This window comes from Nesoenas mayeri (assembly GCF_963082525.1).
Source record: "Nesoenas mayeri genome assembly, chromosome: 2".
In the NCBI taxonomy this organism is placed as follows: Eukaryota; Metazoa; Chordata; class Aves; order Columbiformes; family Columbidae; genus Nesoenas; species Nesoenas mayeri.
This window is the reverse complement of record NC_137543.1, coordinates 86,726,080-86,735,409: the sequence shown is the minus strand read 5'-3', so window position 1 is coordinate 86,735,409 and position 9,330 is coordinate 86,726,080. Positions and strand designations below refer to the sequence as shown.

General features: G+C 35.3%; 1 protein-coding gene across 1 annotated transcript in view; it reads right to left on the bottom strand.

Annotated features, from left to right (window-relative positions):
* Positions 1-1,386: 1,386 nt before the first annotated feature.
* CDH10 (cadherin 10) overlaps positions 1,387-9,330 on the bottom strand; it is a gene marked incomplete at both ends in the record, with an annotated part of 60,078 nt that continues 52,134 nt past the window's right edge. Inside the window, 3 exons of the mRNA XM_080338637.1 lie at positions 1,387-1,880; positions 2,760-3,011; positions 5,339-5,447. Coding sequence (XP_080194763.1) covers positions 1,387-1,880; positions 2,760-3,011; positions 5,339-5,447 — 855 coding nt within the window. The remainder of the gene's footprint in view (positions 1,881-2,759; positions 3,012-5,338; positions 5,448-9,330) is intronic.

The following is a 9,330-nucleotide window of genomic DNA, read 5'->3' as shown; positions in this document are numbered from 1 at the left end:
TTCAAAATTGTAGTGCCTGTTTACTAAACAGATTTGTGTAAAAAAAGGAGCATCTTAAAATGTCTTAGGATACCTACTTTGTTTTGTGATAGATAAAGTATCATTTCTGTTATAGTCGGCTAGTTGGTCAGGTTACTTTTTACTACGTTTTTCTGAGCTATCAGAAAACTCAGTAAATCAGGTCAGGGATGTGTTCGTTTCACTGACGCTTTTTCAGCATTCAGCCTGACAGCTTTAAAGGATATTAGGTTGCACTCAGTTGATTGCAATAAAATACACAGTGGTTTGCCATCAAGAGATTTTTCTTCAGAAGATGATGGTACTTAAAAATGATTATAAAATGATTAAAAATGAAATAACTTTTTGCACTTTATCCATTGCAGTTACAGATCACCTGTAATGATGCAATTATGATGCAAAATGGAGAACTATAGAAAAAAATAAACTCAGTTTTTGAAACTAATTCTTTGTGTTTGGATGGATCAGTTGTACCAGCATGCTTTTAGAAGAAGGTAAATCAAGTTGAGACAAGATAGCAGTTCTTTTTTCTAGGATGTAATATCGTTACTTCAGCTCTAAAATAAAATAAAATATCTCTTAAATGTGACAACTGTACGAAGTAGCACTTTTGAGCAAGCAAATAGGTCTATAACTTGATCCTCTCCCTGTGAATGCAAGTATTTATGGAGAATACTGCAGCAGAGAAGTACTAAGAGTTGGCTGTGCTGTCATTGAAGAAATCTCCTGTTCTCTTCAAGCCTGGAACTGATGGCCAGAGAAGGCAGGCAAACATCAGCATAGTTGTAAAAACTGGTTTATTTCTTAAAAATAAATACAAAAATATAAATATAAAACATTGGCAGATAGAATTTGATGAAATGAAGTCGCACAAACTTTTTTTTTTTTTTAAACCAGCTGCATATTACACTTATTAACACCACGTGTACATTTTGTTTTAATTTTAATGTACAGAACAGGACATACTAGATTTTTTCTTCTTTGCCATCTTAAAAGCTGCACTTGCAAGGATAGGACATGTACCTAACAGAAGCGGCTTGTACATGAGGTTGCTTAAGGGATTATCACCTTGTTCAAATTTTGAAGGTAAGGTATTGTTTATTTTACTTACTAAAATGGACAACACTGAATTTCCATAGCTTTGGCTCTTGGAAGGTGATTAAATAAAATGCTGTATATATTCCATGTGGCATCCTACTAGAAAGAATGAATGACATTAATGGACAAATTTAAAACAATTTTTAAAAGGAAACCATTGTGCTGAGTGGCAGGAAAGTTTTCCTGAATGTTAAATACCGTGGAGTGCAGAAGAAGGTGTCTGTAAAATTACTTCCACTCAAAGGAAACAAAACTGTAGCCTACTGTAGGTTAAGAAGTGTCCTTGTCACTTTCTCCTCCACCGTACATTTCAGCTAGCTTATTAAATCGAGGGCCCCATTCTCGTAGGTAATCATAGTTTTGGTCTCCTTCAGTAGTACCTGACTCTAAGGAGCTCAGGGATTCAGCTATTGAATCATTTCCTTCATAGGCATAGGTTGCAAGCGAGTCATATGGCGGTGCAGAAGGATCAGTATCATGCTCTTTTAGCCTTTGGTTAATGAAATCTCGGACATCTGTGTTATCCGGTGCTGAAGGAGTCCTCTGTGGTACAAATAATGTTTCAGGGATAATGTCTCGTCGAAGCTTCTTGTCTTCAATAGCTGCAGGATTCCTCAGTGTGCCAATATCAAAGGCTTGGGTGTCTTCCTCTCCACCACCTTCATCATTGTAACTCACGATGTTGTCTCTAATGTCTTCTTTAGAGAGGATCAAAGGCTCCTTCTTTCGTTGCCTCTTCAGAGCAGCAAACAGCACCACTATAACTTGGAGAGAAAAGCAAATAATGGTTAAAGATCTCTATTTAACAATTTCTTACTAGCAAATCCACCAGCTGCAAGAGCTTTACTTCAGCTGCATTTCAGCAGTTCATTTCTGTCTGATAAATGGATAAACATATATATGTGTATTTTGGTAGCAAAGTAAGGTCTACATCAAAATGTGCTATTTTGCACACACATTGTCTGCTCTGCTTTACTGAACCATGAGCTTGTCTACATGCTCCTTCTGTAACTTTGATTAGTCTTAAAACAGCCAGGTCTATTGTGAATAACTTTTCCCCTTATTAAGCTCAAAGTATACTGATATAAACTGGGTTTGAGGTGAATTATAGACCATTAAGTGACACTCTGAAAACTGCAAAATGGGGTTTTACTTTTTCTTTTTTATTATGGCACTAAAACCTTTGGATAGACAGTGTTTTAAAATAGTAGAAACACTATTTACTGGCATATTCTCTGTGAAATATATACAGCATGTTGACTTCAATTATTTACTTAAAAAAGAGCCATTCTCTCTCAAAAAAAATAAAGACATGAAAGTGATTTTTGATTATGCTATTACTCCTCTGTGATCTTCTTTTTTGGATAACTTACTGAAAGAACAAAAATAAATTTCTGGTTGCACACTGGTAGTTTTAACAATCTGGGACTTGAATTCTTATTTATTATACAATGTCCAATTCCCTAATTCCCAGAAAAAAAACAGGTTTTGCCCTTTTTTTTTTAAATTTTTGTTTTAAGTTACAGTTCAATTCTTCTTGCAAAATCCATGATTTTTAATTTTACAAACCTGCATGGTTTTGTAGAATGAGTCAGGCTTGATGCACTTGTTCATGCGGGAAAAGATGCATTTCTTTTTCTTACCTAGCAAGATAATGATGCAGAGGAGAATGGCAACCAGTGCCCCTGTGCTGAGGCCAGCAGGGAGGAGCAAGGCCTCAGCGTTGCACGACTGCATGTTCCCCCGGCTGTCGCAGGCACACACTCGAATGGTCAGCGTGCCGGTGCTGCTCTGGATCGGGTAGTCATTGTCTGATATCACCACTGGTAGAAGGTAAGTGCTTATTTCATGTCGACTAAAGCCATTCCTTCTTGTCAAAATTCTGGCAGTGTTATCTAGATTGATTAAAATATACTGTTGTAGAGGGTATGAATATAAAATGTATCATTTATAGTAGAATCATAGAATCATTTTGGTTGGAATAGGCCCTTGAAATCAACGAGTCCAACTATAACCTAAACCTCACACTAAACTGTGTCCCTAAGCACCTCACTTACACATCTTTTAAACCTCTCCAGGGATGGTGATTCCACCACTTCCTTGGGCAGCCTGTTCCAATGCCTGACAACCCTTTCCATGAAGAAATGTCTCCTAATGTCTGATCTGAACCATCCCTGATGTAACGTGAGGCCATTTCCTCTTGTCCTATCACTTGCTACTCGGGCAAAGAGACCAACACCCTCCATGTTAAAACCTCCTTTCAGGTAGTTGTAGACAGAGATAAGGTCTCCCCACAGCCTCCTTTTCACAAACCATCGTATTTCCCTATACTGATAGAATTTTGCAAGTGTTCCTGATATCATAGTGATATCTGTCTTTTTTTAATGACATTCTCATTTGATCAGAAAGCTATTTACAATTTTTATATACACCTGGCCTACTCCTCTGTGCCTCTGCACCACCTTCGAGTGTGATTTGAAAAGAGTATTTCTCAAAGCTTAAAATGTTTTATAGACTCATGCATTCAATGCATGACACAGTTCTAGTTCAAGGCTGAAGCCCTGAAATGAAGTGGCCAACTGAGAAAAAATAACCTTCCACTTCACACTGTTCAACAAGCACTCTGTTCTGAAAGATTCTTTCTGAAGGTCTTCTTGTTACAGCACCCACAGGAATGGTATCTATGAACTCAGTATGAGATTTTCTACACCAAAACACTTTCAACATACTGTAGAACAATGAATTATGTACCTTAGCACTTGGAATAGATTTGTGGGGGTAAAAATTGTCTTAGGAATTCAGAAAATGAGAAATACAATAGGGATTCCTGCACAGTTTCGAGAAGTGAGTTTACTAAACTGTATCTGTAGCAGACAAATCTTAGTAGTATGCAGTATACTGCAGCATCAAAAGCTGTTCACTGAATGGCCAGAGGGAAGGAAAAGAAGGGATGAATAACAGGGAGAGACTATTTCTTCTGTTGTTAGTGCCACAACATTAGAGCGTGAGCCGATAGTAGGGTTGTTAACTTCTTGCTTCAAAAGAGAGAAAATGAAAATTTAATCTCCATTAGAAGGCAAATTTAATTTTCATCATACTTGTGGATCTCTTGAAGTAACTGATTAGCTATCTTGCAGCCAATTTCAGGCTGAATTAAAATAACCCATGTGCAAAAAGAAAGAAAATAATTACAGACAGAAAAGAAATAACAAGTTCTATACCTCTATACACTCAAGACTTAGTCACCAGGATATGATCATTGCTTAAAATATTAATTTATGTATTTTTCATAGCCTACATGATGTGAAACACAGTTTTCCTTTATTGCATCTCTCAATTAGTTTTGGTTATTTATATGCTATTTGTTTTCACTCAACATCAAAACCTATGTGTTTGACGTATCTTTAAATACCTCAGCTGCTGGGGATTTCATAAGGTACACAAACAATTTGATTTCAACTATTCACTTTCCCTACTGTTAGAATTTTTTTTCTGCTATTGTTTGCAGCCTATTACTTCCTGAAATCTTAATCAGGAGAAGAGGATTATTGCCATTGCCTTTATGCCTTTAACACCTTTGCAGGCTGATACCATGTAACCTCACATTTATTTATTCTGTAATCCAGAGCCCTCTCAGTTAGTAACAATGACAATGAAGGCCAAAACGGGTGCATAGTTCCTCTTCCCCAACAGAATCTTCTGAAAACTTTCCCTGATAAGGAAAGATTGACAAAGGATCAAAAGAAAAACTGAAGTGGCCTTTTCATTAAGGAACAGAAATTAAAAAAAACCCAACCAACCAACCAAAAAAAAAAACAAACGAAAAACAAAAACAAAAAATGAGGGGAATCAAAACTATGTTATAGAAGACTAAAGTGAAAAATCTGAACTTGCAACTGAAGCCGTTTTTTAAACCTTTTTTTTTTTTTCTCCTTCAGTCAAATATTTCATCTGGCTACTCACCCCAAACCAACACTTTTACTGATTTTCTTTATGATTTTTTTTATCACTTTTTTGCCATGCTAGTTTTTGCCTCACTTTTACACAGATAAAAATGTAGAAGTCCTAAACCACAAACATTCAGGTAAAATTATTATTCTTGCTAACAGCAGCCTTAACAGCTTCTCCACATCTTGAAAGACATAAAAAGCAAATATAGTTCAGAAATGTATGCCAGACAGCAGAATTAAAACTCCTTCCCTGGAACAGGCATGAATTTTACCTTCATTATCCTGAACAGTGAAGTTAGGGTTAACAGCAGCTAAACTGAAGAAAAATTTTTGTCCACCAAGAGGGTCATCTTTGTCTACTGCACTTATGGTTTGAATAAGCTGCAGGAAAAAAAGAAGCAAGCAAAGAACAAAACAAGCTAAATACACCTAAGCTTTTGATACAGCTGTCTGATTAATTTTAGAAGACTAGAACTGTTAAGACAGCTTTATATTCAAACATTTTGACTTAATCTGTAGAACATATTAACTGAACAAATGCTAAACAAGCATATCATATAAGTTTTCTCAACAAAAGCATCCATACATGTTTCATGTGGTGGTACATGTAGACATATAAAGTGGTCAGCTTTTACTTTAGTCCTCCTCTATTTTTTTTTGTTCCCAATACATATTTATATATTTTTGTAACAACATAGAGGACAAAACTTGCCAGAAATTGTTTTCTCTGTAACTTAGGTCATTTTTATTCTTCATCTCTGATCTATCATTTTAAATTCAAATTAACACCTGTGACAATAATTGAGAGGATGTTTTATATTTTTATAACAAAAATGGTATTATATCATGCAGGTGTTCTGATATGGAAGTTAGAGTTTCAAATTAATTTTAGAATTAAAAAAATATGTTTCTAAACCAAGAATTTTATATTTACTAGCATAGCAATACACACCTATAAGATTCCTGAGATTAAAAATGATAGTGAGATTATATATATATTTCAACACTTGTGAAACATTGTAGCATACACTGAAGACGCACCATCTTAAAATGGGATGAGAATCTGGTGTCACAATTCTCAAAGTAAGATGCATCAGGTCAGGGCAATACTTGGACTGAATGCTTTCTGTAATGCCTACAAAAACATGTGGGTATTTTTGGGGGAAGTAATGGGAAGCCCTTTCATTTCTAAATCTGTCAGGTAAATGAATGTGTGTCTTTTTTTCTTTTTTCTTTTTTTTTTTTTTTTTCACTGAAGTTTCTATACTTAAGGGTGGCAAAATATAATTTCCTGAACAAAATCCAGTTATTGTCACATTTATTGCTTTATTTCAGAGGTTTTGGTTTAATGGTTTTGGTTTGGTTATGGCTGAAGTTTTGTACACGCATGCATAAATGTCCAGTTATGTTCTTAAGTTTAACTTCCAAAAATAGCTTAATCCTTATCCTGGGTCATTTTTATCCTTCATTTCTGATCCATCTTTTCAAACAACACTGTTTTTTCAAGCATGGAATTGCATCTGATTTTTAACACCACTGCTTCTTTGTGGCATACTTTTTAAACCCTGTTTGTTTTTACTCCTCCAGTTCTTCCAAATACAGCCATTTCTCTTCATATGGCAGCTTTTGTCAGGAATTATCATCTTTAATGTCAACAATTGCAATGTACTCCTGTTTGCCTTAACAAATGCACAATTAACTCCAAACTTCTCTCTTGTTCATCCAGAATACAGCAACAAATTTCTTCATGCGGCAGGGACTGGATTTCTGTTAACACAGCAGCTTGCTTCCCTTCTCAACTGGAATTTTGTCTTTCTCTAAATTTGGTTTCTCATATAAGCTTCCACATCTTACTAGATGAACAAGAGAGATAACACAAGCATAGAATTTCACATAGAAATTTACTTGTTCTTAAAGAATAAACCTTTAAATTTGTATTGAGTGATTAGCAAATAAATCTCTAGAGTTTTTTTCAAAATTAAGTCAATAATACACTAGTCCATTTTACTTCATAACTGGAGACCATGAATGCAGTCAGTGGATGGTGTTAAGCTAACGAATATCTACTCCTCCATTTCTGAGTGTCCATGCTCATTGTTTAAAAGGAGTATGTAGACTTTTTAATAGACTAAAATCTTTTACCGTTTACAGGGTTAAATCACCTACTACAACACTGCAGACCAGTGTCCCTTAGCAGAACAACAGACAGCAAGAAAAGATCTGTTAATTCCCCCATCCCACATTTGTTATAGCAACCGAAGTTCTCTTGGAACTCCTCTGTTCAAGCACTGATCATCTTTAACTTTACAAAACATTTCGTAAGCAAATTTGGCTAATTTGCTTACATTAGAGATTAAAAACCAAATCAAAACACCTTGCTTGTGTTTTGTTGTTCCAAGCATTATTTAGATATTAAAATGTAAGGATAATTCAAAAATACCAACAAACACCTGGTTGACAAAATATGCAGTTTCAAATTACTTGCTGATAATTTCTTTAAAAGGCGAAGTTTTAAGAATTATCTTACTGAAACTGTGCCTAGATATATTGTCACACTTACAAAAACTTGCACAACTTCTAAATTGAATGTGAAATACATAAATACATCACAAATGAAATAATTATTTGCTTTGTTGTTTAACTTTTAATTTTTTTTTTTTTAGTTACTGGAAATTCAGACTGGAAGTGCCACATACACATTCCAATAGAGCAAGTATTCATTATCTTCTGTGTGAGCCTGGAAAGTTCTCCTTGCAGTATCACTGGTGCACTTGAATTCTTCCTGTATGTCATCACAAGGAACATGCTGTTCAACAGATTGGTAGCTCAGTGTGGATTAAGTTTATTTAGAGTGGGCCCTCGGTCTTTGGAGGGAGCAGCATCTTCCTGTTTGCTTTTTGAAGCACGGCATGATCTCTTGTGCTCTTTCAAAGCCTGTATGTGAAGCAAACTTCTAACAACACATGGATACAATGTACAAATAAGCAAGGGGAAAAGCAGATTCCTCCTGTATTGATGGGAAACAGTAAAAGTACAGATGTAGACCATAGTCAATGATATAGGTCATTTTGGTGCTTTTTTTGCTTGTGTACTCAATCTCTCTTGCAGACAATTATAGCATCATCACAGGCTTGGAAATCCTAAATAGGACATATTTGACTTCCTGATTGCTGACTTGAGCAAAAAGAATTACCACAACTTCTGTTTCAGAGAAGGTTGAAGTCTGGAATTCCTCTGAGCTGCATTCTTATATTCCAGTCTTAGCTATCTTGGGGTACCTTACAGACATAATGTAATCTGGTCTTTCTTTGCTCAAATTTTTATTATTTTCACAAATACAACCACTGTAAGCAGACTGTACTATGGTCTGACAGGTAAATCCAATGACTCTGCAGGGTTTTTATTCTGGTTATTATCCAGTTCTTTGTGGGCACAGAACTCATAGGAGTAATTAAGATTGTAACTAAACATGGGAGCTGTGTTGCACGAGCTTTCCCTTTAGTGCAGTTGCTAGGCAGCCACTTGCAATACTACCCATGTTTTACCAAACCTGAACTCACTCTTGAAGCTATAAGGACCAATAAAGCCTAGTGTATAATAGATTTTAGCCACTGCTTGCTTGACTTTGAACCTCTAGGCAGTAATTGATAGCAGAATAACTCCTTAGAGTCTCCTAAATATGTGCAAATCCAATCGAGGAAGAAAGAAACATTTCTTACTGGGTACACCTCTTTATTTGTAATCAACATGTACATCAGCAGCCTTTTCCCTTTCTCAGTGTCTTTAGAATATAAACCTACAATTGAGAGGAACTGAAATGGCAGGGAGTAAACTCTGCCTTGTAGGTCATCTACCATCCAGTGTTGCATCTTAAATATAGACAATAAGTATTACAGAATATCTACTACTCTTGACATATATTTTTGTTACTTCTTTCTAAAACTGAATAATACTGGATCATTAAAGGTTTTAATTCTCAGTTTCTTACATTTGTCTATACCATTTTGTGCCCTATTTTTCTAAAAATTTAGTTATCAAGCAGGAGAAACTATCCAGGAAAGAAGTACTTAAGTCTTATTAGAAAATCCTGTGTAGTTATAAGAGACCCTTAAAGGAGGAAGTAAATATGATTAAATTCTACTATCCCCATGCTTTTCTATAATAAATAGATTTAGCAAACTTGACTTTTAGAAAGAAACTGACAGATTACAGGAAATAGCTGTTAGGCTGAAGAAGTTTAGAAGTTATCAAGACTATTCCAAAA